The sequence below is a fragment of the Rhea pennata genome, unplaced genomic scaffold, assembly GCF_028389875.1.
Source record: "Rhea pennata isolate bPtePen1 unplaced genomic scaffold, bPtePen1.pri scaffold_76, whole genome shotgun sequence".
Classification (NCBI taxonomy): Eukaryota; Metazoa; Chordata; class Aves; order Rheiformes; family Rheidae; genus Rhea; species Rhea pennata.
In genome coordinates, this window is record NW_026907702.1 from 363,859 (window position 1) to 391,721 (window position 27,863).

The window sequence follows — 27,863 nt, forward strand, 5'->3', positions numbered from 1 at the left end:
ACGTGCAAGGCCGGCAAGTATTTCTCATCCCTACTTTTGGTTTTTGGATATTGGAAGTAAAACAGCATCATTTTTGGAAGCCCTTCCAGACAGCTGAACACGGATCAAAGCTCTTCCCAAATGTCTCTCTGTCTCTCTCTCTCTCTCCCTTTACATATATGTGCGTATGTTTGTGCCTCCATTCCCCCACCTCACACCCCTCACACTTTCCCTGAAAACCCTAGCATAATTGTGCCAGCACTCTGGAAGAAGCCATTCTGGTTTTGCTGGCTCAGCTGAAGTGACAGCACTACAAATAAACCAAGCAATCTTCCCTTTTTTTCATGATTTGCACAGGCCTGGGCTCTACTTGCAATGTCTCGCAGTGCTTCAGGAAGCAGAGCTGCAAGAAAACAAGCAGCGGGGCTGACACACGATTTAGCATTAGGCACTGTTTGAGTGATTCTGGCTGCAGCAGGAGAGCTGTGAAGAAAGCTGCAGTGTGGGAGGGAAAATACAATGCAGACGTGACCACCACCCACCCCCCTAAAAAAAATAAGGAGAAAAGAAGGAAGGGAGGATGGGAATGAAGAAGGGAGGAAGGGAGGAAGGGAGGGAGGGAGGGAGGACGGAAGAGAGAGAATAATCCCACTATCAATTTGATGCCTTTCTCCTTCTCTCTCTTCACCCACATTTACCTTCATAATATGAGGAGGATGCTGTGGTCCCAGAAATCCGGCCTGCTTATTATTAGCCTCCTGCTGACCAAGGAACGAAGGGGCAGGGGATGGCACAGGTGCGTAAGAAGTGCCTTCTCCAAGTGTCTCCTCACAGCACCTTGGGAAACAACAGAGATCGCAGCTGAGACGTGGTCTGTCAGCCTCCTCTTGGGCTGAATCGCATCCTATCACTTTCCTGCAGCAGCTGATCCGTCCTACTGAAAACGTAACCAAGACTACAAGCTGAACATTAGATGCTGGTCTTGCTACCACGGCTGTCCCTTGCAGGGGACTCATCCTTACACCACCTCCGGCCTCAATTTCTCCTTGCTGGCGTTGGACAGCTCCCGAGAGCACCTACGTAACAAGTTACGCAAGTGCAGCAGGTGAAGGCCAAGCAATGAAGGACAACACACGGCATGGGGAATAGCATGCTGGACAGAACTGATTTCTACCAACAGTCCTTTCCTCCCAGGACAGAAAGAAAAACACGTCAGAGGACAAGAAGTTTCAGTAGCGCAAAATTACCCTGAACCCCTTTGAATACTTGCTCTTACCTGATATAAAAAAGTAAATACGCCTGCTGACTGAGAACGGTGTTGATGTCGCAAAGGACTACCGAGGCATCATTCATCTCATACCATAGTCCATTACTGGCCTGCAAACAAAGGCACCGATGCCTTTACAGCAACTGCGTGCTTTCTGCAGGAAATCCCAGACAGCACACTCCCGGACAAAGGATACACCAAGACTCGTCAAAGCAGACATGCGGCGAGCCCTTTCCCCTTAACAACAGTGGTTGCCAGCAACATGCTGCGGCAAGTTTCTCTTCACCAGCACAGATTTTACCCCGCAAGAAATGAAGTTGATGCTTACCTTGACGAAGCAGAAATAGTGCCCTGCACGACCGCTGGCACCTCTGTGCACCAGCACGGCGTACAAGGCGTAGCAGACTGGCTCTCCAGCTGACTCAGACATGTACGCTCGAAGGTCCAAATACTCTGGATAGTTCACGTCCTGAAGACAGAGCAAGGGCATTCTAAACTCATCTGGGAACACTTGACGGAAGAGCCGGAGAAAAGCACCTCTAAGAACATGGGCTGCGAGTTTAGACAGACGTTGTTGGGTTCCTCAGAAATCGGTCTTCCCTGGCACAACATTCGGTCCTTTCAGTTGCAGAGAACTAGCTGCTCAGGGCAAAACCAGCTCTTCAAGAGCAGGGCAAACGCTCATCGTCACATGGGAACTTTGCTGCTGCCGGAAGGAGAAAGAGGAAGACCTGCTTCTTGGGCTGATTTTTCCTCAACATCTTCCGTCGCTACAGTTACAGTCGGCAGACATTAACCACCTTTAAAGCAGTGTTCTGCCTTGGGAAATCGCCCTTCCCAAGAAAACATTATTACAGCTGCACAGATACCTTGCTAATCTTCCCACCAGTGAAATCGGCAAATCTTTTCAGGGCTATGGTGAGAACGTTGGAAGAGCGATGAATTGTAAACCTCTTGGACGCAGCAACCGTCTTCTCACACCTTCAAAGAAAGCACAGGCAATTGTTTCAAGGCATCTTCACACCTCCCCCCTCACGCCAAAACTCAAACAGCTTTCCACGCTCATCCGAGCAGAATGACGTTTCCTTGTCTAAGGTGGTGCTTCTTCTCTGCAAGACACACACGGCATTTCAACCGTGCTCGTGCAGCAAACCTACTAGGATGGACGAGGGCCGCTCGATACACATTGGGAACGTTGTCTTCTGGTAGCCAAACAAATGCCTGAGCACCTATCTTTGCTGCGCCCAAAAGTAAGCCTCGCCAGCAACTCAAAAGGCAGCAAGAGCGTAACTCTCTCCCCAGAGCGCAGTTCCCGAAGGCAACGCAAGGCTGCTGTTGCCTGGTAGGCAGAAGTGGCTGTTTCCAACTCGGGGCCTGCTAGCACGTGGTGCTAGCTTCGGCTTGCACAAAGCTGGTCGTGCTAACGCTCACAGTTCTGGCATGGTCGAGCTGTTACTGCGTGGGGCACGCTGTGAGGGTGGACCAGGTGTTTCCTGGGAGCTCGATAATGGAGACTGTCACTCGGCTGGGGATGTAGTCCAAGTGCTTAGGAGGTAGGAAAGGCAACTCCCTCCCTCAAGCTGGGGGCTGACCTACTGGAAAGCAGCTCTGCAGGGAGCCTCCTCCTGCCTCCACGTGCCTCCCTGCTCAGACCTGAAGACTGCATTTCACAGCTGGGCTGTGAAACAGAGCAAAAAAGTCACCATGTCTGTGAACTCTGTCAGTAGGATGTGGGCAAAAGGCCTTCTGGAGCACGAACCTCATGCCTAATGTGACCGTACAGGAAAGCATGCTTTATCAGGCATAACCTGGAAGAAATTGCCTTCCCTTGAACACTGCCATTAACTCAGAACACGGAGTGCTACAGCGCGCGTGCTTTACTCGGTCCAGAGGAAACCAGGAGAGGGTTAGTGTTTCAGGTTGGACTTTGGGGTTCTGGTTAGGGCCTAGTGTTTTGGCCATGGCCTGTGGGTTGCTGCTTGCCTTTTCGGGGTTTGGGATCGGGGGAGGCTTGAGGGAGGGGTCAGAGCTCTGCTCAGCGTTGCGGGCAAGCGGCTGGGCATGGGCTGCCTTCTTGGGTCCAGGCGAGGGCTCCGGGCGAGCACCACACGGCTGGGAACTGGGCTGAGGGCTCAGGTGAGGGCTGGGGTGAGAGGCAGGCTAAGGGGCGCTCGACTTGGGCTCGGGCTGGGCGGTGAGGGTGTGGGGCTGGGTGTTAGGGCAGGGGCTTGGGTTGCGAACGAGCAGCAGCGTTGGGGTCGGGGCAGGGCTTCAGGGCAGTGGTGGGAGTTAGAGCGGGGGCCAAACCCAAGGGCTCTCACCGGCCCCATGCCAGCCGCAAGGCCCTCGCCCGAGGGCCTCTCTCGGCCCCCAGCTTGGTCGACTCCGCGGGCGCAGCTCGCCGGAGGGCAGGATGCCCGCTGTGTCCTGGCGCGCCTGCCTCCAGCGCCGGCGGGCAGCGCGGGCAGCTGGCGCGTGGAACCCAGGGCCGGCGCCAGGCTCCGGGCTGGCGGCTGCCGCTGAGAGGGCGGCGGCGAGCAAGTGCTGCGCCGCCCCGCCAGGCTGCCCAGCCCGCGGGCTGCTGCCGGGCCCCGCCCACCTCCGCGCTGGCTGGCTGAGCGGCAGGCCAGGTGGGGGCAGAGAGCCAATCGGGGCGCGGGAGGGGCGGGGAGCGCCGTGAGCGACGCGCGGCGTGCCCAGTGACCTTCGCTGGCGCTGCTGCCCCGCCCCGCCGCAGCCTCCGGGGCCTCGGGCGGGCCCGGCTAGGCCCGCGCCCGGGCCGAGCGGTCGCAGAACTGCGGAATCGGTGGGGTGGGAAGGGACCTCTGGAGATCATTGAGACCAACGCCCCTGCTCAAGCCGCGTCCCCTGGAGCATGTTAGACAGGGCTGCATCCAGGCAGGCTTTGAATGGCTCCAGAGAAGGAGACTCCACAACTTCTCTGGGCAACCTGTTGCAGCGCTCTGTCACTCTCACGGGGAAGAAATTCCTCCTCACGTTCAGGCGGACCTTCCGGTGCTTCGGTTTGTGCCCATTGCGTCTTGTCCTGTCACCTGGCACAACTGAAAAGAGTTTGTCCCTGTCCCCTTGACACCCTCCCTTCAGGTACTTAGAGACGTTGGTAAGATCCCCTCTCAGTCGTCTCTTCTCCAGGCTCAACAGGGGCAGCTCTCGCAGCCGTTCCTCAGGGGGCAGATGCTCCAGCCCCCGACCATCCTCGTAGCCCTACGCTGGACGCTCTCTGCAGTAGCTCCACGTCTCTGTTGTACTGGGGAGCCCAGACCTGGACGCAGTAGTCGAGATGAGGCCTCAGCAGGGCTGAGCAGAGGGGCACGATCACCTCCCTCGACGTGCTGGCAACACTCTTCCTAAGGCACCCCAGGATACCATTGGCCTTCCTGGCCACAAGGGCACGTTGCTACCTCGTGGTCAGCTTGTCGTCCACCAGCATTCGCAGATCCTTCCCTGCAGAGCTGCTTTCGAGCAGGTCAGCCCCCAGCCACTGCCAGGCACTGTGCGCCAGCGGAATCTCCACCACCCGTCGGCATTACTGGCACCTGCTATAAAAGGACGCCTTCGGGAAAAGAACTGTGAAAAAAAAGCCTTCTTCTCTTGCTGCAATTCCGTACAGAAGGCTGAAGCACCACCAAGCACTGGGTTTGGTTTTGACAGTACTTTTATTGTTCTAGTGTTTGAACAATTTTCAAGCTTGGATTGGTTAGCGTTGTTTGGAGAATGGCTACCTGTTGGGGCTGATGGTAAGCTGTGCCCTTGATGGTAAGCTTAGTCAGAGTCTTCAAGGCTGCTGGCCGCAAGCTCTGCATCTGAACGACAAAAGGAAGCGGGCTCACTCCCTGGCATGACATTCAGCACAAACCCATCTGCTCAGCGGTTTGCTTTCTAGAGAGCAAAGACCTGAGCCTGCCCACAGCTTGACGTGCGCTGGGACTCCGGGCCTGAACCCACCTTGAGGGGGAGGCTTCCAAAAGCCTTCCTGGCAAAGCCACTGTATTTCAGTTGCCTGCTAAGACGCGGGTACTGTGCAGAAAGCAGGACGTGGCTACCTGCTTTCCTGGCACATCGTAGACCTTAGGGACGTGACATTTGGTGGTGCTTTTGCCTTCTGTCCTAGTAGCCACTCAAAACTGGAAACAAACAAGCATAGCAACTAACCTCGCATCTTTCTTTTAATTAAGGCAGAGTATTTGGAAGCCAGGGCATACCGCACAGCCTTCCTCACGCAAGCATTTAGAAAGCATTTAAAAGAATATGCTCTGCTCGAATGAAAAGGAATCCCGCACACTTCCTCTGGCCCCTTACCTTGCAGCTCCCCGCGGGATGCGATGGAGCTCTATTTCTGGCTGCCAGCTGCACGGGAAGGCTGCCCGTCCCCTTGGAGCTCTTCACTGCCACTGTTCCTCTACTGCTCCCATAGAGAGCCGCCTGCAGGATGGGCTTCTTCCTTCTCCTCCCACGGGCACTTCTGCAAATGAGGATCTGAGCATTCCAAGCAGCTTTTCAGCTTCTTCATGGGTCTCCTCTTTTTCTTCTTCTCCTTATGCTTGCCGCTGTCAACATGGAGCACAGAGAAATCCAGATCATACTGTCGGAAGGAAAGAGGCAAGGACAGACAACAGAGAGGTGCTGCTTGATGCCTCTAAGGGACTGCATTTTAGCAGGTCTGCTGCAGGCGGTGATTTGCAGCTGCTCTGTGGTCATTTCTGAACGTCTGCCTTCCTAAGACACGGACACCCTCAGAGGTCGAGTGGACATTAGGTCCTGGCTGGCACACAAACCAGTAAGCAAGGCTAGTTCTTGCCTTGTTCTATGCCTCATATGAAACCTCTGGGGTTCGGCATTTTATGCCTTTTAGTTTTCTACACCACTCTTTGTAAAAGCTCCGGGTGTCTAGTTATCCTCTGTGCATATGACAAATCTATGATTCTGCAGTCATAGATTTCATGCATGAGAACAAGCATTCTTGTAGCCTTATCAAGAACCGTGTGCAGACGTGATTCTAAGGTCTAACACAGCTCCCCTAGCTTCACTTGATCAACCTACCTACGTGATCTCCAGAGAGACTCTGCACTACTCAGAGTTCTTCAAAGCCAACTGGGAGCACCAGAGGATCAGCCAGAGAAGAACGAGGAGCGCACTGCTGAAATCTCTTTTCTCCACCCTTCGCCGTTTCCCTTCCGTTTTGATGTCGCTCCCTTCTGCACGCGGATGGCCTCTTTTTCTGCTTCCTGGCTTTCCAGTCTTCCAGGTAGGGCCCTCAAAACCCACAGGAACTGACACAGCTGGAGGTGCTCGTCTTTGATGAGAACATTTTCCAGGCTGCTGCTCCTGCACTGGACAGCGGTGCCAGTCTGCTCGGTGCCTGCTGAAGCGATGCCCATCCTGCCCTCTGGAGAGTGACGACTCGGGGAGCCTCTTGCTTTTGCAAGAATGCTCCTGTGACCTGTCTGGCTCTGTTTGTCCTCTGCTTTGGGGTCTGTAACGAGGACATTGGGCGGAGCTTCTGCCCTTGCCCCAGCAGCTCCTCTCACGACGGGAAGCTGTGCGCCAACTGCCGTTGCGATACTGCTGCTGGTGGCAGTTTTGCCTGTTTTGGTGCAGCCTCTGAGAGCACCTCCTCTTGAGAGAATGACTGACCGTTTCTGGGACACCAGCGCTATCTGCATCCTCTTTCAGGGCTCGCTTTCTCTCTAAATGACCTGAGCTCTGTATTGCAACAGAGGAGACTGTAAGATGGCCATATGCAAACACACAGCTTTGCAAAGCCCCAAACACAATCCCCTCCTACTGCCCCAGTAGTCCTACAGATTGCCTCAGGAGCCTTACACACAAAAAACACTCTGCTTTAACTCTACGTGCAAGGCCGGCAAGTATTTCTCATCCCTACTTTTGGTTTTTGGATATTGGAAGTAAAACAGCATCATTTTTGGAAGCCCTTCCAGACAGCTGAACACGGATCAAAGCTCTTCCCAAATGTCTCTCTGTCTCTCTCTCTCTCTCTCCCTTTACATATATGTGCGTATGTTTGTGCCTCCATTCCCCCACCTCACACCCCTCACACTTTCCCTGAAAACCCTAGCATAATTGTGCCAGCACTCTGGAAGAAGCCATTCTGGTTTTGCTGGCTCAGCTGAAGTGACAGCACTACAAATAAACCAAGCAATCTTCCCTTTTTTTCATGATTTGCACAGGCCTGGGCTCTACTTGCAATGTCTCGCAGTGCTTCAGGAAGCAGAGCTGCAAGAAAACAAGCAGCGGGGCTGACACACGATTTAGCATTAGGCACTGTTTGAGTGATTCTGGCTGCAGCAGGAGAGCTGTGAAGAAAGCTGCAGTGTGGGAGGGAAAAAACAATGCAGACGTGACCACCACCCACCTCCCTAAAAAAAATAAGGAGAAAAGAAGGAAGGGAGGATGGGAATGAAGAAGGGAGGAAGGGAGGAAGGGAGGGAGGGAGGGAGGACGGAAGAGAGAGAATAATCCCACTATCAATTTGATGCCTTTCTCCTTCTCTCTCTTCACCCACATTTACCTTCATCATATGAGGAGGATGCTGTGGTCCCAGAAATCCGGCCTGCTTATTATTAGCCTCCTGCTGACCAAGGAACGAAGGGGCAGGGGATGGCACAGGTGCGTAAGAAGTGCCTTCTCCAAGTGTCTCCTCACAGCACCTTGGGAAACAACAGAGATCGCAGCTGAGACGTGGTCTGTCAGCCTCCTCTTGGGCTGAATCGCATCCTATCACTTTCCTGCAGCAGCTGATCCGTCCTACTGAAAACGTAACCAAGACTACAAGCTGAACATTAGATGCTGGTCTTGCTACCACGGCTGTCCCTTGCAGGGGACTCATCCTTACACCACCTCCGGCCTCAATTTCTCCTTGCTGGCGTTGGACAGCTCCCGAGAGCACCTACGTAACAAGTTACGCAAGTGCAGCAGGTGAAGGCCAAGCAATGAAGGACAACACACGGCACGGGGAATAGCACGCTGGACAGAACTGATTTCTACCAACAGTCCTTTCCTCCCAGGACAGAAAGAAAAACACGTCAGAGGACAAGAAGTTTCAGTAGCGCAAAATTACCCTGAACCCCTTTGAATACTTGCTCTTACCTGATATAAAAAAGTAAATACGCCTGCTGACTGAGAACGGTGTTGATGTCGCAAAGGACTACCGAGGCATCATTCATCTCATACCATAGTCCATTACTGGCCTGCAAACAAAGGCACCGATGCCTTTACAGCAACTGCGTGCTTTCTGCGGGAAATCCCAGACAGCACACTCCCGGACAAAGGATACACCAAGACTCGTCAAAGCAGACATGCGGCGAGCCCTTTCCCCTTAACAACAGTGGTTGCCAGCAACATGCTGCGGCAAGTTTCTCTTCACCAGCACAGATTTTACCCCGCAAGAAATGAAGTTGATGCTTACCTTGACGAAGCAGAAATAGTGCCCTGCACGACCGCTGGCACCTCTGTGCACCAGCACGGCGTACAAGGCGTAGCGGACTGGCTCTCCAGCTGACTCAGACATGTACGCTCGAAGGTCCAAATACTCTGGATAGTTCACGTCCTGAAGACAGAGCAAGGGCATTCTAAACTCATCTGGGAACACTTGACGGAAGAGCCGGAGAAAAGCACCTCTAAGAACATGGGCTGCGAGTTTAGACAGACGTTGTTGGGTTCCTCAGAAATCGGTCTTCCCTGGCACAACATTCGGTCCTTTCAGTTGCAGAGAACTAGCTGCTCAGGGCAAAACCAGCTCTTCAAGAGCAGGGCAAACGCTCATCGTCACATGGGAACTTTGCTGCTGCCGGAAGGAGAAAGAGGAAGACCTGCTTCTTGGGCTGATTTTTCCTCAACATCTTCCGTCGCTACAGTTACAGTCGGCAGACATTAACCACCTTTAAAGCAGTGTTCTGCCTTGGGAAATCGCCCTTCCCAAGAAAACATTATTACAGCTGCACAGATACCTTGCTAATCTTCCCACCAGTGAAATCGGCAAATCTTTTCAGGGCTATGGTGAGAACGTTGGAAGAGCGATGAATTGTAAACCTCTTGGACGCAGCAACCGTCTTCTCACACCTTCAAAGAAAGCACAGGCAATTGTTTCAAGGCATCTTCACACCTCCCCCCTCACGCCAAAACTCAAACAGCTTTCCACGCTCATCCGAGCAGAATGACGTTTCCTTGTCTAAGGTGGTGCTTCTTCTCTGCAAGACACACACGGCATTTCAACCGTGCTCGTGCAGCAAACCTACTAGGATGGACGAGGGCCGCTCGATACACATTGGGAACGTTGTCTTCTGGTAGCCAAACAAATGCCTGAGCACCTATCTTTGCTGCGCCCAAAAGTAAGCCTCGCCAGCAACTCAAAAGGCAGCAAGAGCGTAACTCTCTCCCCAGAGCGCAGTTCCCGAAGGCAACGCAAGGCTGCTGTTGCCTGGTAGGCAGAAGTGGCTGTTTCCAACTCGGGGCCTGGCTCCCCTCTTTCTGCTGGAATGCCAACAGTGAAAGAGAGCTGGAGAAAGGGAGCCTCAGTCCTCCGGACCAGGAACGGCAAAGCGCTTCCCAGTCGGATCAGTTCTCAGCATCACAAATACAAGATGCCAACAGTCACCTGAAAAGAGACTGAGCCGTCTGAAATCCTTGGAAACCAACCGCTAAATTTGCTCCGTGGCTCGCTCAAAGGCAGGACATACACGGTAATGCTCTCTGACATAGCCTCCTTCCCAATTCTGAGGTCAAAATACAAGGCAGAGAGTTCCAAACCCATCCACAGAATGCCTGGCTGCAGTTTTTGCCATTCAACAACTGCGCAAGCTGTCCTGCTAGCGAGCCAGCAGAGCTTGCTCACGTTCATTATCAGGCAGCCAGCTGAGAGTCACCTAGGCCCCCAGCTGCCTTCCACAGGGAACACCAGGACCTTCTGGAAGCTGTTGTCGCCTCCCACCCCAAATCCCTCTGCGCAGCTCCTTCCTGCTTGAGCTCACTGCTACACAGAGGACACGGCTTTTAACTCCTGGCCGTCGGGATAGGTCCGTGCGCAGCTTCACAGTTAGCAAGGCTGACCACTGCCAGGGAAAACAACACTGAAAGCTATAAAAAACATGAAAAAGCTAAAGCTGCCTCTCGTGCTCTCCTTTGTCTTTCTCAATTAAGTCCAAGGACAGCTTCTGCTCTGAGACGGACAGCACGTTCAGCCAGTAGCTCCCACTCCAATGGCGGGAGGAGGAACCTTACTTGCTGCATTTGTAGCAATTCTCACCATCCAGCAGTTCAGGTCTCACAAATTCTTCCAGCGCTCCAGAGACCGAGGAGGCTGCCTGGATGAGGAAGAAAGTAGGACACCTCAGCTCCCGCACACTCAAATCCAAACCTGCGACTACGCTTTGGCCGGAGGGCCTCCCTCCTTCACACGTGGCACACCTACTGCGAAGCAGCAAACACTCTGAAAGCAGGAGGCAGGAGCGGAGCGTGCTGAACACCGACCTTGTTTGAAAATGATTGTACTTTGACACAAAGAGCGACCTGCCTGTGGCAGCACACAACTACGTAACCTGTGGTTTGCCTTTGCACAAACAACAAAAGCAAAACAAATGCCAATCACAAGTGTAGGAGAGATGCTCATTGCTCTCTCTCCAGCTTAAACCCCACACCCCACACGTACACGGAGACCATTCACGGGGCTTCCAGAGCAGGACCGAGTCCAAGCCGCTTCCCAGCCACCACCACCACCAAGCCCTTTTGCCGTGAACAGCGGGCATTCCTAAGGGAACTCCGTGGAGCTTAGAAAGCCACAGAAAGCAAGAACAAACCCCAAAAGCTCGGCGCCTTCCACCGCCCCTTCTGCCACACTTCTAAAACCTCTCACCGTTATCTCCAAAGGGATATCAAGGAACGCCTCATAGGAGTCCGAAACTGCTTGGCAGCTCAAGCACGTCACTGCAATTCAAACAGAAGCACCTCACCAACTGCCAAGGAGACTCACTTTGCTCGTTTACATTGCTGGGACCCGCTACTTCAGTCACACTGCAAGCTCTTTGTGACAAACGGGCACAAAGGCACAGGCCAGTTCTAAGGACAGTATCAGTTTCAAAATGTACGACAGTATCAGTTTCAAAACGTACCTCTGGATCGTAGAAACCCTCCAAATATTTGGTGAATGACCGTGGTGGCTTGCGACGAGCTGTCCAAGCTGGAAACAAATGAGCAGCAGCACTCAGAAGAGCTGAGGCAGAGACTCAGCTCTTTGTTTAAAGAGCTCATCTCTTCTACAAAAACCCCGGACAAAGGTTTTCACGTAGGGTAGGAAACAAAGGTGCCAGCAGCGCTAGAGAACACTTAAAGGTTAACCGGGTTCTGCTTACTCGGTGCTTCCGCTCAAACAAGCTGTCTGCATAGCAGCCACGGTGTAACGTAAGAATTCATGAGCATCTTCCTGTCTGCCAAAACAGAAGTGCTCCCCTATCCCTAAGAAATACAAAGAGTACAATGCTTATCTCAGAAGAAGGGACAGGACAGAAACGCTGCTTTTCTCAAAGCACTCTTCCTGAAAACATTCCACTCGCCAAACCCTTGGCACCCGTGACATAACCCGCTGGAAATTCACACCTTGCTACAAAGAATGCCGTCTGAAATGACTTACGTCTAAGGTCACTGAAGACAGCCGTAGGCTCGATGGCACTGGCAGAGCAGAACAGGACCTGGTTAACGTGCGTCTCCATTGTGCACAGCATGCAGAAGCCTTGCGCACGACCTGTCCAGAGACAAGGAAGAAAGCACCTCAGTCGAGGGAAAGGTACCGACGTACCTGTGGAAAACCTTGAGCAACAACAACCCCAAAGTTCTAAGTGCGGTCTCTGCTCTCCATTCCACGCTCTCGTCTCCAAAGGCGCCAACAGCCCAGCCTGTGGGCATAAGCATTAACCACCAAGTCTGTACTAGCACCCATTTCCTGAGCAAACCCCGGAACGACCACTGCCAGGCCCTCTTTTGCAGGCAGCTGCACAGGAAGAGCCAGACTAGCTCATACGGCTTTCACGGTGCTCTTTGGGAGTCTTACTCTTCTCACGGTTCAACAGCGACTCTGTCAGTTCTCACAGTGCTCGTGCAGGATGGAAAGCCGGCTGTGAAGGAACACTGAACACGTGGGATGCCCTCCTCCAAAATGTTGTCATCTTCCTACCAGCCAGAAAGCCAGAGGCCAACGATTCATCAAGTGCCTTACTTCCCAATGCCCTCGATCATTCGTTCACCTCAGGGACCAAAGAACCACCACCCCCCTGCACGACGTGTGACCACAGGCCATTAACTGAACACAAGCACTCCATCAGCTGTCCTGACTGGGATAGCTCAGGATATCCTGCGCTAGTAAAAGCCAGCGCCTACAGGGAAAACAGGACAGCTCAGAGTTTGCTTCACATAGTCATTCTTCTTCTTTCACCTGCAGAGCTGTCCAGAGGGTCACAAGGAACATGTTCACAAGTACTCACACGACTGGCTGTGTTCCCCGGAAAGCATGTAATTGGCCAGAGGGGGAGTGTAGGTCAAACACTGCAGAACAGAGTTGAGGAAACACGTGTTGCCCAGGTTGTGGAGTCCAGCTCCAACACTTTGCCTTTGCCGCCAAGCCACAGAAATCTTCTCGGGTGGGAAAAGCATCCTTTGTGGCGGAGCGATTCCATCCGTAATGACTGCAAGGAAACGAGATTGCAAAAGAGACTGCCGGCCTTCGTTCCTTTTCCTATTCTGTTCCTTTTCCTCATCCTAACCTTAACCCTTCACCTCAGGCCTCCAATTACACACTAACAAAGGGAACAGCCAAGACCCCCAGATAAGCCAGCAACCCTCTGAGCAGCAGGTCTTTTGCTAGGCAATGCTGTCGTCAACTGTCGCGCACAGCGGAGGGAGTCGATGCATTCTCAGAAAACTCTCCAGCATCCCCCGCAGCTTGTCAACCCGTAAAGCCTTGCAACACTAGCCACTTGCGGTGCCTTTGGCCAGGCACAAAATTAACCTTTACTCTTGAGGTCTTTACTCACAGCAGTAGCTGCTTTCTAGGCCAGATCCTGCAGGTGGTACCGGACCCCAGCTTGCAGAGTGGGACTCCATTTTCACCACACGCAGCTCCAGCTGGAAGAGGAATGAGCCCAGTGATCCAGCAGGCTCGCTCAGCCCGCCTTCGCTTGGGCCAGCGCGACTGCAAGCGCCGGGGCAGAGAGCGCGCGAGGAGCTGCTGCGCCGCCGCCCTCTCTGCTGCAGAGCGACCCCAGCCCTGCGGGCCATTGTGACGGGGGCACCTCAGCCAATGAGCAGGCGCCTGCCAGCCCAGTGGGACGGCCCTGCTGTGGTGCAACCAATCGGACCGCAGTGTGTCTGTGACGGGCGTGTGTCGGGGCAGCATGGCCCTGCCCCCTTTCGGCCCCGCGGCCCCGGCAGAGACGCGCTCAGCCGGCGCCCGGGGCCACCGGGCACCGTCCGCAGCCGGCAGCCGCTGCGCTGACCCCCGCTCGTGGCGGGGGTGGGGACCGTGCTCCCTCCCCGGGCAGAATAAGCCTGCTAAGAAAAAAAGGCACGCTGCTGTCACCGCAGCTGTGGGGCAGTTTGGGCCGCCAGGCCCACATTGCTGCAAATGGTCTTTCCCCCTCTTCGGCCGTCCGTCACGCTGTCCCAAAGGCTTCTAGAGCACAACGGGGTCCTTTTCAAGGAATTCTCTCCAGGTCCGGAGGAAAAGCAATCGGTGGATTTTGCACTACTGCTACCAGAGAAACACAGCCCTTCAGTGGCCCTTACGAGCAAGCCTCTGTGAAGAAAGACACCGGCACTCCAGAAAGCTTCTAAGTCGTTCTGGGAGCCTCTGCACAAGCTCACCTGTCTCCAGGAATTAGCAGAGAAACCTGACGCTCGTACGCATTCGTCATAGCATGTGTCCTCATCGTTGCGAGCATGCTTTGACCTGCTCTCTCCAGAAGGCTTCCCAGCAACAGGGCTGCTCTCTCCCTTTGCGCGCCGTGAGCAAACTTAGTGCTGCAGGATTAAAGCATAAGAGAGTCTTCACTGAACTAGTGAAAGCAGCTGATTGACAAGTGCCTAGTGGGGGATGCTTTTCTCAATTTCTTTGGCAACCTCTGGGCTATGCGCACAGGCGTGTGGCCAAAGCGGCTTGCTTGGGACGGTCTTTTCAGACGGCATTGGGTGGTTCCTCCGTTTCCTTCCGCAAACGGTACTCCAGCTCAACCTTGTCTCTCTGAGCTGCTCTGAGGGAAGGGTCTGCACCTGGAAGGGCAAAGCAATGCTTCCGGAGCCAGCCAGCATTTCCTTCCTAACAGAAGACGAGGAAGAGGAAGAGGAAGAAAAGAGGAAGGAGGCTGTTTAAAGGCGCAAAGGCGCATTGTGTGAAGTCTTACTACGAGCTTCGGAGACTATGGACAAATGCCTGCTTTTAAGCGTGCCAGCTGAACTTGTTAGCCCCCTCGTATTTGTGGCAGTGGGGAGCATAATCTGCCATCTCTCCAGAAGAGAGATGTTAACAGATTACTGGTGGGAAGGCTCTGCTTTAATTGGATGGAGCTCTGAGGAGAGCGAACGGCCCTCAGAGACACACAGCCCTTCTTCTTCTAAGCACGTGGTGCTAGCTTCGGCTTGCACAAAGCTGGTCGTGCTAACGCTCACAGTTCTGGCATGGTCGAGCTGTTACTGCGTGGGGCACGCTGTGAGGGTGGACCAGGTGTTTCCTGGGAGCTCGATAATGGAGACCGTCACTCGGCTGGGGATGTAGTCCAAGTGCTTAGGAGGCAGGAAAGGCAACTCCCTCCCTCAAGCTGGGGGCTGACCTACTGGAAAGCAGCTCTGCAGGGTTGCGAACGAGCAGCAGCGTTGGGGTCGGGGCAGGGCTTCAGGGCAGTGGTGGGAGTTAGAGCGGGGGCCAAACCCAAGGGCTCTCACCGGCCCCATGCCAGCCGCAAGGCCCTCGCCCGAGGGCCTCTCTCGGCCCTCAGCTTGGTCGACTCCGCGGGCGCAGCTCGCCGGAGGGCAGGATGCCCGCTGTGTCCTGGCGCGCCTGCCTCCAGCGCCGGCGGGCAGCGCGGGCAGCTGGTGCGTGGAGCCCAGGGCCGGCGCCAGGCTCCGGGCTGGCGGCTGCCGCTGAGAGGGCGGCGGCGAGCAAGTGCCGCGCCGCCCCGCCAGGCTGCCCAGCCCGCGGGCTGCTGCCGGGCCCCGCCCACCTCCGCGCTGGCTGGCTGAGCGGCAGGCCAGGTGGGGGCAGAGAGCCAATCGGGGCGCGGGAGGGGCGGGGAGCGCCGTGAGCGACGCGCGGTGTGCCCAGTGACCTTCGCTGGCGCTGCTGCCCCGCCCCGCCGCAGCCTCCGGGGCCTCGGGCGGGCCCGGCTAGGCCCGCGCCCGGGCCGAGCGGTCGCAGAACTGCGGAATCGGTGGGGTGGGAAGGGACCTCTGGAGATCATTGAGACCAACGCCCCTGCTCAAGCCGCGTCCCCTGGAGCATGTTAGACAGGGCTGCATCCAGGCAGGCTTTGAATGGCTCCAGAGAAGGAGACTCCACAACTTCTCTGGGCAACCTGTTGCAGCGCTCTGTCACTCTCACGGGGAAGAAATTCCTCCTCACGTTCAGGCGGACCTTCCGGTGCTTCGGTTTGTGCCCATTGCGTCTTGTCCTGTCACCTGGCACAACTGAAAAGAGTTTGTCCCCGTCCCCTTGACACCCTCCCTTCAGGTACTTAGAGACGTTGGTAAGATCTCCTCTCAGTCGTCTCTTCTCCAGGCTCAACAGGGGCAGCTCTCGCAGCCGTTCCTCAGGGGGCAGATGCTCCAGCCCCCTGACCATCCTCGTAGCCCTACGCTGGACGCTCTCTGCAGTAGCTCCACGTCTCTGTTGTACTGGGGAGCCCAGACCTGGACGCAGTAGTCGAGATGAGGCCTCAGCAGGGCTGAGCAGAGGGGCACGATCACCTCCCTCAACGTGCTGGCAACACTCTTCCTAAGGCACCCCAGGATACCATTGGCCTTCCTGGCCACAAGGGCACGTTGCTACCTCGTGGTCAGCTTGTCGTCCACCAGCATTCGCAGGTCCTTCCCTGCAGAGCTGCTTTCGAGCAGGTCAGCCCCCAGCCTGTGCTGGTGCCTGGGGTTATTTCTCCCTAGGTGCAGGACCGTGCACATGCCCTTGTTGAACCTCCTGAGGTTCCTCTCCGCCCAGCTCTGCGGCCTCTCCAGGTCTCTCTGAACGGCAGCACAGCCCTCAGGTGTATCAGCCACTGCTCCCAGCTTGGTGTCATCGGCAAACTTGCAGAGCAGGCACTCTGTCCCTTCATCCAGGTCTTGGATGAAGAAGCTGACCAGCACGGGACCCAGTCCTGAGCCCTGGGGGACTCCACTAGCCACAGGCCTCCAGCTAGACTCCGCGCCACTGATGACGACCCTCTGAGCTCTGCCATTCAGCCAGCTCTCAATCCACCTCACTGTCCACTCGTCTAACCCACACATCCTGCGGGCGTACCCAGGAGGATGTTATGGGAGACAGTGTCAAAAGCCTGGCTGAAGTCAAGGTACATACTGTCCACTGCTCTCCCCTCCTCTACCCAGCCAGTCATTCCATCATAGAGGGCTGTCAGATTGGTTAAGCAGGAGTTCCCCTTGGTGAATCCACGCTGACTACTCCTCATCACCTTCTTTTCCTCCATATGCCTGGAGATGACATCCAGATGACATCCAGGGCCCCGGCACGGCTGCCTGCTCCAGGGCCGCACACGGTGCCGCCCGGCTCCACTGCCCAGTGCCGGCCCTGGCGCGGCCCGCCTGCTCCGCACCCCTGCGCCAGGCCGTGGCACGGCCCCTGTGGCCCCGCTGCGCCCTGCTTGGCTGCAGCCCTTCCCCACGTTGCTGGCGCTGGCACCTCTGCCTTGGCTGCTGTATCCCTACTACATGATCCTTGGTGGGAACTGTCCGTGTTGTAACTTTTGTATCCGTACTACCTGATACTTGGTGAGAATGTCCGTGTTGTAACTTTTGGGTGTCTACAACAGTACTGTTGTGTTAAGCGGAATACAAATAACTAACAAGGTCTTGGAAATCTGTGAGAAAGAACAGCAGTTGGTTACATATAAGTTCTGTGGCTTCCAGCCACAAAATAACCATGAGAAGCAGTCAACCTGAAGGTCAGAAGTTGAAGAGTAATGAAATAGCGACCCCCAGAGTCAATGTGGCCCCCGGAATAAGTCTGCACACCTGCGCAGTATCATAGCCCGGTTATGCAACCGGGCCGGAGTTGGGCTAGGCTCCCTGCACTTGTTGGCCCCAGGTGCCGGGACTCCCGCCTACCGCGAATCATCAGAAATACCGGAATTTTTCCAAAGGAGAGGGAGGCTGCTACACAACAGAGGACCATGTTGCCTCCTCGGGGACGCCCAAAAAGATTGTGCCTGACGACTCTCTCTCTCACCATGCAGACGATCGGGACAAGCATGGGAGTGGTCCTTCTCGAGATTACCATCAGGTCGGTCTGTTTGTAAGTATTTACTAATAAACTGCTTGCTGCTGAAGAGTATTTGGGGGGGTGTGTGTGTCTGTGTGTGTATGTGTGTGTGTGTTTGTGCTGGCTTGCCACACTGGACGTTTGGCCCCCGGGAATCTAACTGGAACAGCTGCAATGGACGCACATGGCTGTCTTGTCAGGACCAGCCGCGTGTGTGTGGCTGTGCACCCCAAAACACCCCCTCATTCTCCACAGGGGCCTCCTGGGCTTTCCCTTTACCTTACACAGTTGCCAGGCATCATCAGTTCCCCTTAGCCTCGCTTCCACACACCCACCCAGTCCCAGGCAAGCACTAGCAGCTGCTCATCAGCTCTGCTGACGCTCCACCTGCCCGACCAGCACAGCCCCTTGCTTCCTGCACTCCCGCTGGGCGCTCCCGCTGCACCCCATTCGGACCTTGGCTACTGCCAGGCACTGTGCACCAGCAGAATCTCCACCACCCGTCGGCATTACTGGCACCTGCTATAAAAGGACGCCTACGGGAAAAGAACTGTGAAAAAAAAGCCTTCTTCTCTTGCTGCAATTCCATACAGAAGGCTGAAGCACCACCAAGCACTGGGTTTGGTTTTGACAGTACTTTTATTGTTCTAGTGTTTGAACAATTTTCAAGCTTGGATTGGTTAGCGTTGTTTGGAGAATGGCTACCTGTTGGGGCTGATGGTAAGCTGTGCCCTTGATGGTAAGCTTAGTCAGAGTCTTCAAGGCTGCTGGCCGCAAGCTCTGCATCTGAACGACAAAAGGAAGCGGGCTCACTCCCTGGCATGACATTCAGCACAAACCCATCTGCTCAGCGGTTTGCTTTCTAGAGAGCAAAGACCTGAGCCTGCCCACAGCTTGACGTGCGCTGGGACTCCGGGCCTGAACCCACCTTGAGGGGGAGGCTTCCAAAAGCCTTCCTGGCAGAGCCACTGTATTTCAGTTGCCTGCTAAGACGCAGGTACTGTGCAGAAAGCAGGACGTGGCTACCTGCTTTCCTGGCACATCGTAGACCTTAGGGACGTGACATTTGGTGGTGCTTTTGCCTTCTGTCCTAGTAGCCACTCAAAACTGGAAACAAACAAGCATAGCAGCTAACCTCGCGTCTTTCTTTTAATTAAGGCAGAGTATTTGGAAGCCAGGGCATACCGCACAGCCTTCCTCACGCAAGCATTTAGAAAGCATTTAAAAGAATATGCTCTGCTCGAATAAAAAGGAATCCCGCACACTTCCTCTGGCCCCTTACCTTGCAGCTCCCCGCGGGATGCGATGGAGCTCTATTTCTGGCTGCCAGCTGCACAGGAAGGCTGCCCGTCCCCGTGGAGCTCTTCACTGCCACTGTTCCTCTACTGCTCCCATAGAGAGCCGCCTGCAGGACGGGCTTCTTCCTTCTCCTCCCACGGGCACTTCTGCAAACGAGGATCTGAGCATTCCAAGAAGCTTTTCAGCTTCTTCATGGGTCTCCTCTTTTTCTTCTTCTCCTTATGCTTGCCGCTGTCAACATGGAGCACAGAGAAATCCAGATCATACTGTCGGAAGGAAAGAGGCAAGGACAGACAACAGAGAGGTGCTGCTTGATGCCTCTAAGGGACTGCATTTTAGCAGGTCTGCTGCAGGCGGTGATTTGCAGCTGCTCTGTGGTCATTTCTGAACGTCTGCCTTCCTAAGACACGGACACCCTCAGAGGTCGAGTGGACATTAGGTCCTGGCTGGCACACAAACCAGTAAGCAAGGCTAGTTCTTGCCTTGTTCTATGCCTCATATGAAACCTCTGGGGTTCGGCATTTTATGCCTTTTAGTTTTCTACACCACTCTTTGTAAAAGCTCCGGGTGTCTAGTTATCCTCTGTGCATATGACAAATCTATGATTCTGCAGTCATAGATTTCATGCATGAGAACAAGCATTCTTGTAGCCTTATCAAGAACCGTGTGCAGACGTGATTCTAAGGTCTAACACAGCTCCCCTAGCTTCACTTGATCAACCTACCTACGTGATCTCCAGAGAGACTCTGCACTACTCAGAGTTCTTCAAAGCCAACTGGGAGCACCAGAGGATCAGCCAGAGAAGAACGAGGAGCGCACTGCTGAAATCTCTTTTCTCCACCCTTCGCCGTTTCCCTTCCGTTTTGATGTCGCTCCCTTCTGCACACGGATGGCCTCTTTTTCTGCTTCCTGGCTTTCCAGTCTTCCAGGTAGGGCCCTCAAAACCCACAGGAACTGACACAGCTGGAGGTGCTCGTCTTTGATGAGAACATTTTCCAGGCTGCTGCTCCTGCACTGGACAGCGGTGCCAGTCTGCTCGGTGCCTGCTGAAGCGATGCCCATCCTGCCCTCTGGAGAGTGACGACTCGGGGAGCCTCTTGCTTTTGCAAGAATGCTCCTGTGACCTGTCTGGCTCTGTTTGTCCTCTGCTTTGGGGTCTGTAACGAGGACATTGGGCGGAGCTTCTGCCCTTGCCCCAGCAGCTCCTCTCACGACGGGAAGCTGTGCGCCAACTGCCGTTGCGATACTGCTGCTGGTGGCAGTTTTGCCTGTTTTGGTGCAGCCTCTGAGAGCACCTCCTCTTGAGAGAATGACTGACCGTTTCTGGGACACCAGCGCTATCTGCATCCTCTTTCAGGGCTCGCTTTCTCTCTAAATGACCTGAGCTCTGTATTGCAACAGAGGAGACTGTAAGATGGCCATATGCAAACACACAGCTTTGCAAAGCCCCAAACACAATCCCCTCCTACTGCCCCAGTAGTCCTACAGGTTGCCTCAGGAGCCTTACACACAAAAAACACTCTGCTTTAACTCTACGTGCAAGGCCGGCAAGTATTTCTCATCCCTACTTTTGGTTTTTGGATATTGGAAGTAAAACAGCATCATTTTTGGAAGCCCTTCCAGACAGCTGAACACGGATCAAAGCTCTTCCCAAATGTCTCTCTGTCTCTCTCTCTCTCTCCCTTTACATATATGTGCGTATGTTTGTGCCTCCATTCCCCCACCTCACACCCCTCACACTTTCCCTGAAAACCCTAGCATAATTGTGCCAGCACTCTGGAAGAAGCCATTCTGGTTTTGCTGGCTCAGCTGAAGTGACAGCACTACAAATAAACCAAGCAATCTTCCCTTTTTTTCATGATTTGCACAGGCCTGGGCTCTACTTGCAATGTCTCGCAGTGCTTCAGGAAGCGGAGCTGCAAGAAAACAAGCAGCGGGGCTGACACACGATTTAGCATTAGGCACTGTTTCAGTGATTCTGGCTGCAGCAGGAGAGCTGTGAAGAAAGCTGCAGTGTGGGAGGGAAAATACAATGCAGACGTGACCACCACCCACCCCCCTAAAAAAATAAGGAGAAAAGAAGGAAGGGAGGATGGGAATGAAGAAGGGAGGAAGGGAGGAAGGGAGGGAGGGAGGGAGGACGGAAGAGAGAGAATAATCCCACTATCAATTTGATGCCTTTCTCCTTCTCTCTCTTCACCCACATTTACCTTCATCATATGAGGAGGATGCTGTGGTCCCAGAAATCCGGCCTGCTTATTATTAGCCTCCTGCTGACCAAGGAACGAAGGGGCAGGGGATGGCACAGGTGCGTAAGAAGTGCCTTCTCCAAGTGTCTCCTCACAGCACCTTGGGAAACAACAGAGATCGCAGCTGAGACGTGGTCTGTCAGCCTCCTCTTGGGCTGAATCGCATCCTATCACTTTCCTGCAGCAGCTGATCCGTCCTACTGAAAACGTAACCAAGACTACAAGCTGAACATTAGATGCTGGTCTTGCTACCACGGCTGTCCCTTGCAGGGGACTCATCCTTACACCACCTCCGGCCTCAATTTCTCCTTGCTGGCGTTGGACAGCTCCCGAGAGCACCTACGTAACAAGTTACGCAAGTGCAGCAGGTGAAGGCCAAGCAATGAAGGACAACACACGGCACGGGGAATAGCACGCTGGACAGAACTGATTTCTACCAACAGTCCTTTCCTCCCAGGACAGAAAGAAAAACACGTCAGAGGACAAGAAGTTTCAGTAGCGCAAAATTACCCTGAACCCCTTTGAATACTTGCTCTTACCTGATATAAAAAAGTAAATACGCCTGCTGACTGAGAACGGTGTTGATGTCGCAAAGGACTACCGAGGCATCATTCATCTCATACCATAGTCCATTACTGGCCTGCAAACAAAGGCACCGATGCCTTTACAGCAACTGCGTGCTTTCTGCAGGAAATCCCAGACAGCACACTCCCGGACAAAGGATACACCAAGACTCGTCAAAGCAGACATGCGGCGAGCCCTTTCCCCTTAACAACAGTGGTTGCCAGCAACATGCTGCGGCAAGTTTCTCTTCACCAGCACAGATTTTACCCCGCAAGAAATGAAGTTGATGCTTACCTTGACGAAGCAGAAATAGTGCCCTGCACGACCGCTGGCACCTCTGTGCACCAGCACGGCGTACAAGGCGTAGCGGACTGGCTCTCCAGCTGACTCAGACATGTACGCTCGAAGGTCCAAATACTCTGGATAGTTCACGTCCTGAAGACAGAGCAAGGGCATTCTAAACTCATCTGGGAACACTTGACGGAAGAGCCGGAGAAAAGCACCTCTAAGAACATGGGCTGCGAGTTTAGACAGACGTTGTTGGGTTCCTCAGAAATCGGTCTTCCCTGGCACAACATTCGGTCCTTTCAGTTGCAGAGAACTAGCTGCTCAGGGCAAAACCAGCTCTTCAAGAGCAGGGCAAACGCTCATCGTCACATGGGAACTTTGCTGCTGCCGGAAGGAGAAAGAGGAAGACCTGCTTCTTGGGCTGATTTTTCCTCAACATCTTCCGTCGCTACAGTTACAGTCGGCAGACATTAACCACCTTTAAAGCAGTGTTCTGCCTTGGGAAATCGCCCTTCCCAAGAAAACATTATTACAGCTGCACAGATACCTTGCTAATCTTCCCACCAGTGAAATCGGCAAATCTTTTCAGGGCTATGGTGAGAACGTTGGAAGAGCGATGAATTGTAAACCTCTTGGACGCAGCAACCGTCTTCTCACACCTTCAAAGAAAGCACAGGCAATTGTTTCAAGGCATCTTCACACCTCCCCCCTCACGCCAAAACTCAAACAGCTTTCCACGCTCATCCGAGCAGAATGACATTTCCTTGTCTAAGGTGGTGCTTCTTCTCTGCAAGACACACACGGCATTTCAACCGTGCTCGTGCAGCAAACCTACTAGGATGGACGAGGGCCGCTCGATACACATTGGGAACGTTGTCTTCTGGTAGCCAAACAAATGCCTGAGCACCTATCTTTGCTGCGCCCAAAAGTAAGCCTCGCCAGCAACTCAAAAGGCAGCAAGAGCGTAACTCTCTCACCAGAGCGCAGTTCCCGAAGGCAACGCAAGGCTGCTGTTGCCTGGTAGGCAGAAGTGGCTGTTTCCAACTCGGGGCCTGGCTCCCCTCTTTCTGCTGGAATGCCAACAGTGAAAGAGAGCTGGAGAAAGGGAGCCTCAGTCCTCCGGACCAGGAACGGCAAAGCGCTTCCCAGTCGGATCAGTTCTCAGCATCACAAATACAAGATGCCAACAGTCACCTGAAAAGAGACTGAGCCGTCTGAAATCCTTGGAAACCAACCGCTAAATTTGCTCCGTGGCTCGCTCAAAGGCAGGACATACACGGTAATGCTCTCTGACATAGCCTCCTTCCCAATTCTGAGGTCAAAATACAAGGCAGAGAGTTCCAAACCCATCCACAGAATGCCTGGCTGCAGTTTTTGCCATTCAACAACTGCGCAAGCTGTCCTGCTAGCGAGCCAGCAGAGCTTGCTCACGTTCATTATCAGGCAGCCAGCTGAGAGTCACCTAGGCCCCCAGCTGCCTTCCACAGGGAACACCAGGACCTTCTGGAAGCTGTTGTCGCCTCCCACCCCAAATCCCTCTGCGCAGCTCCTTCCTGCTTGAGCTCACTGCTACACAGAGGACACGGCTTTTAACTCCTGGCCGTCGGGATAGGTCCGTGCGCAGCTTCACAGTTAGCAAGGCTGACCACTGCCAGGGAAAACAACACTGAAAGCTATAAAAAACATGAAAAAGCTAAAGCTGCCTCTCGTGCTCTCCTTTGTCTTTCTCAATTAAGTCCAAGGACAGCTTCTGCTCTGAGACGGACAGCACGTTCAGCCAGTAGCTCCCACTCCAATGGCGGGAGGAGGAACCTTACTTGCTGCATTTGTAGCAATTCTCACCATCCAGCAGTTCAGGTCTCACAAATTCTTCCAGCGCTCCAGAGACCGAGGAGGCTGCCTGGATGAGGAAGAAAGTAGGACACCTCAGCTCCCGCACACTCAAATCCAAACCTGCGACTACGCTTTGGCCGGAGGGCCTCCCTCCTTCACACGTGGCACCCTACTGCGAAGCAGCAAACACTCTGAAAGCAGGAGGCAGGAGCAGAGCGTGCTGAACACTGACCTTGTTTGAAAATGATTGTACTTTGACACAAAGAGCGACCTGCCTGTGGCAGCACACAGCTACGTAACCTGTGGTTTGCCTTTGCACAAACAACAAAAGCAAAACAAATGCCAATCACAAGTGTAGGAGAGATGCTCATTGCTCTCTCTCCAGCTTAAACCCCACACCCCACACGTACACGGAGACCATTCACGGGGCTTCCAGAGCAGGACCGAGTCCAAGCCGCTTCCCAGCCACCACCACCACCAAGCCCTTTTGCCGTGAACAGCGGGCATTCCTAAGGGAACTCCGTGGAGCTTAGAAAGCCACAGAAAGCAAGAACAAACCCCAAAAGCTCGGCGCCTTCCACCGCCCCTTCTGCCACACTTCTAAAACCTCTCACCGTTATCTCCAAAGGGATATCAAGGAACGCCTCATAGGAGTCCGAAACTGCTTGGCAGCTCAAGCACGTCACTGCAATTCAAACAGAAGCACCTCACCAACTGCCAAGGAGACTCACTTTGCTCGTTTACATTGCTGGGACCCGCTACTTCAGTCACACTGCAAGCTCTTTGTGACAAACGGGCACAAAGGCACAGGCCAGTTCTAAGGACAGTATCAGTTTCAAAACGTACGACAGTATCAGTTTCAAAACGTACCTCTGGATCGTAGAAACCCTCCAAATATTTGGTGAATGACCGTGGTGGCTTGCGACGAGCTGTCCAAGCTGGAAACAAATGAGCAGCAGCACTCAGAAGAGCTGAGGCAGAGACTCAGCTCTTTGTTTAAAGAGCTCGTCTCTTCTACAAAAACCCCGGACAAAGGTTTTCACGTAGGGTAGGAAACAAAGGTGCCAGCAGCGCTAGAGAGCACTTAAAGGTTAACCGGGTTCTGCTTACTCGGTGCTTCCGCTCAAACAAGCTGTCTGCATAGCAGCCACGGTGTAACGTAAGAATTCATGAGCATCTTCCTGTCTGCCAAAACAGAAGTGCTCCCCTATCCCTAAGAAATACAAAGAGTACAATGCTTATCTCAGAAGAAGGGACAGGACAGAAACGCTGCTTTTCTCAAAGCACTCTTCCTGAAAACATTCCACTCGCCAAACCCTTGGCACCCGTGACATAACCCGCTGGAAATTCACACCTTGCTACAAAGAATGCCGTCTGAAATGACTTACGTCTAAGGTCACTGAAGACAGCCGTAGGCTCGATGGCACTGGCAGAGCAGAACAGGACCTGGTTAACGTGCGTCTCCATTGTGCACAGCATGCAGAAGCCTTGCGCACGACCTGTCCAGAGACAAGGAAGAAAGCACCTCAGTCGAGGGAAAGGTACCGACGTACCTGTGGAAAACCTTGAGCAACAACAACCCCAAAGTTCTAAGTGCGGTCTCTGCTCTCCATTCCACGCTCTCGTCTCCAAAGGCGCCAACAGCCCAGCCTGTGGGCATAAGCATTAACCAGCAAGTCTGTACTAGCACCCATTTCCTGAGCAAACCCCGGAACGACCACTGCCAGGCCCTCTTTTGCAGGCAGCTGCACAGGAAGAGCCAGACTAGCTCATACGGCTTTCACGGTGCTCTTTGGGAGTCTTACTCTTCTCACGGTTCAACAGCGACTCTGTCAGTTCTCACAGTGCTCGTGCAGGACGGAAAGCCGGCTGTGAAGGAACACTGAACACGTGGGATGCCCTCCTCCAAAATGTTGTCATCTTCCTACCAGCCAGAAAGCCAGAGGCCAACGATTCATCAAGTGCCTTACTTCCCAATGCCCTCGATCATTCGTTCACCTCAGGGACCAAAGAACCACCACCCCCCTGCACGACGTGTGACCACAGGCCATTAACTGAACACAAGCACTCCATCAGCTGTCCTGACTGGGATAGCTCAGGATATCCTGCGCTAGTAAAAGCCAGCGCCTACAGGGAAAACAGGACAGCTCAGAGTTTGCTTCACATAGTCATTCTTCTTCTTTCACCTGCAGAGCTGTCCAGGGGGTCACAAGGAACATGTTCACAAGTACTCACACGACTGGCTGTGTTCCCCGGAAAGCATGTAATTGGCCAGAGGGGGAGTGTAGGTCAAACACTGCAGAACAGAGTTGAGGAAACACGTGTTGCCCAGGTTGTGGAGTCCAGCTCCAACACTTTGCCTTTGCCGCCAAGCCACAGAAATCTTCTCGGGTGGGAAAAGCATCCTTTGTGGCGGAGCGATTCCATCCGTAATGACTGCAAGGAAACGAGATTGCAAAAGAAACTGCCGGCCTTCGTTCCTTTTCCTATTCTGTTCCTTTTCCTCATCCTAACCTTAACCCTTCACCTCAGGCCTCCAATTACACACTAACAAAGGGAACAGCCAAGACCCCCAGATAAGCCAGCAACCCTCTGAGCAGCAGGTCTTTTGCTAGGCAATGCTGTCATCAACTGTCGCGCACAGCGGAGGGAGTCGATGGATTCCCAGAAAACTCTCCAGCATCCCCCGCAGCTTGTCAACCCGTAAAGCCTTGCAACACTAGCCACTTGCGGTGCCTTTGGCCAGGCACAAAATTAACCTTTACTCTTGAGGTCTTTACTCACAGCAGTAGCTGCTTTCTAGGCCAGATCCTGCAGGTGGTACCGGACCCCAGCTTGCAGAGTGGGACTCCATTTTCACCACACGCAGCTCCAGCTGGAAGAGGAATGAATCCAGCAATCCAGCAGGCTCGCTCAGCCCGCCTTCGCTTGGGCCAGCGCGACTGCAAGCGCCGGGGCAGAGAGCGCGCGAGGAGCTGCTGCGCTGCCGCCCTCTCTGCTGCAGAGCGACCCCAGCCCTGCGGGCCATTGTGACGGGGGCACCTCAGCCAATGAGCAGGCGCCCGCCAGCCCAGTGGGACGGCCCTGCTGTGGTGCAACCAATCGGACCGCAGTGTGTCTGTGACGGGCGTGTGTCGGGGCCCTGGGCATGGCCCTGCCCCCTTTCGGCCCCGCGGCCCCGGCAGAGACGCGCTCAGCCGGCGCCTGGGGCCACCGGGCACCGTCCACAGCCGGCAGCCGCTGCACTGCCCGGCTCGTGGCGGGGGTGGGGACCGTGCTCCCTCCCCGGGCAGAATAAGCCTGCTAAGAAAAAAAGGCACGCTGCTGTCACCGCAGCTGTGGGGCAGTTTGGGCTGCCAGGCCCACATTGCTGCAAATGGTCTTTCCCCCTCTTCGGCCGTCCGTCACGCTGTCCCAAAGGCTTCTAGAGCACAACGGGGTCCTTTTCAAGAAATTCTCTCCAGGTCTGGAGGGAAAGCAATCGGTGGATTTTGCACTACTGCTACCAGAGAAACACAGCCCTTCAGTGGCCCTTACGAGCAAGCCTCTGTGAAGAAAGACACCGGCACTCCAGAAAGCTTCTAAGTCGTTCTGGGAGCCTCTGCACAAGCTCACCTGTCTCCAGGAATTAGCAGAGAAACCTGACGCTCCTACGCATTCGTCATAGCGTGTGTCCTCATCGTTGCGAGCATGCTTTGACCTGCTCTCTCCAGAAGGCTTCCCAGCAACAGGGCTGCTCTCTCCCTTTGCGCGCCGTGAGCAAACTTAGTGCTGCAGGATTAAAGCATAAGAGAGTCTTCACTGAACTAGTGAAAGCAGCTGATTGACAAGTGCCTAGTGGGGGATGCTTTGCTCAATTTCTTTGGCAACCTCTGGGCTA

At 54.2% G+C, this 27,863-nt stretch overlaps 2 protein-coding genes across 2 annotated transcripts; both read right to left on the reverse strand.

Moving 5' to 3' along the window:
- Window positions 1-997: 997 nt before the first annotated feature.
- On the reverse strand, window positions 998-14,199 carry LOC134154911 (ubiquitin carboxyl-terminal hydrolase 42-like). The gene is made up of 18 exons (XM_062601538.1): window positions 14,135-14,199; window positions 13,306-13,463; window positions 12,757-12,957; window positions 11,910-12,020; window positions 11,632-11,734; window positions 11,392-11,459; window positions 11,136-11,206; window positions 10,505-10,587; window positions 9,235-9,346; window positions 8,694-8,834; window positions 8,375-8,475; window positions 7,797-7,935; window positions 4,990-5,070; window positions 4,669-4,748; window positions 2,116-2,227; window positions 1,575-1,715; window positions 1,256-1,356; window positions 998-1,055 (listed from the first exon to the last, which is right to left on the reverse strand). The coding sequence occupies exons 1-18, from the start codon at window positions 14,197-14,199 to the stop codon at window positions 998-1,000; spliced, it is 1,926 nt and encodes a 641-aa protein (XP_062457522.1).
- A 4,933-nt stretch (window positions 14,200-19,132) lies between these two features.
- On the reverse strand, window positions 19,133-27,663 carry LOC134154912 (ubiquitin carboxyl-terminal hydrolase 42-like). Its single transcript, XM_062601539.1, has 13 exons — window positions 27,638-27,663; window positions 26,768-26,925; window positions 26,219-26,419; window positions 25,372-25,482; window positions 25,094-25,196; window positions 24,854-24,921; window positions 24,598-24,668; window positions 23,968-24,050; window positions 22,698-22,809; window positions 22,157-22,297; window positions 21,838-21,938; window positions 21,260-21,398; window positions 19,133-19,315 (listed from the first exon to the last, which is right to left on the reverse strand). The coding sequence occupies exons 1-13, from the start codon at window positions 27,661-27,663 to the stop codon at window positions 19,133-19,135; spliced, it is 1,497 nt and encodes a 498-aa protein (XP_062457523.1).
- Window positions 27,664-27,863: the final 200 nt, after the last annotated feature.

Bases quoted from the DNA above. Each gene is read 5' to 3' on its own strand.
- LOC134154911 (XM_062601538.1), bottom strand. From the start codon at position 14,199: ATGAGGACACATGCTATGACGAATGCGTACGAGCGTCAGGTTTCTCTG. The intron at 11,460-11,631 runs GTAAGCAGAACC...ATTTGTTTCCAG, and splicing joins TGTTTGAGCGGAAGCACCGA to CTTGGACAGCTCGTCGCAAG. The intron at 7,936-8,374 runs GTAAGAGCAAGT...TTGTTTCCCAAG, and splicing joins TATTTACTTTTTTATATCAG to GTGCTGTGAGGAGACACTTG.
- LOC134154912 (XM_062601539.1), bottom strand. From the start codon at position 27,663: ATGAGGACACACGCTATGACGAATGC. The intron at 26,420-26,767 runs GTGAGTAAAGAC...GTTTCCTTGCAG, and splicing joins CCTAGAAAGCAGCTACTGCT to TCATTACGGATGGAATCGCT. The intron at 21,399-21,837 runs GTAAGAGCAAGT...TTGTTTCCCAAG, and splicing joins TATTTACTTTTTTATATCAG to GTGCTGTGAGGAGACACTTG.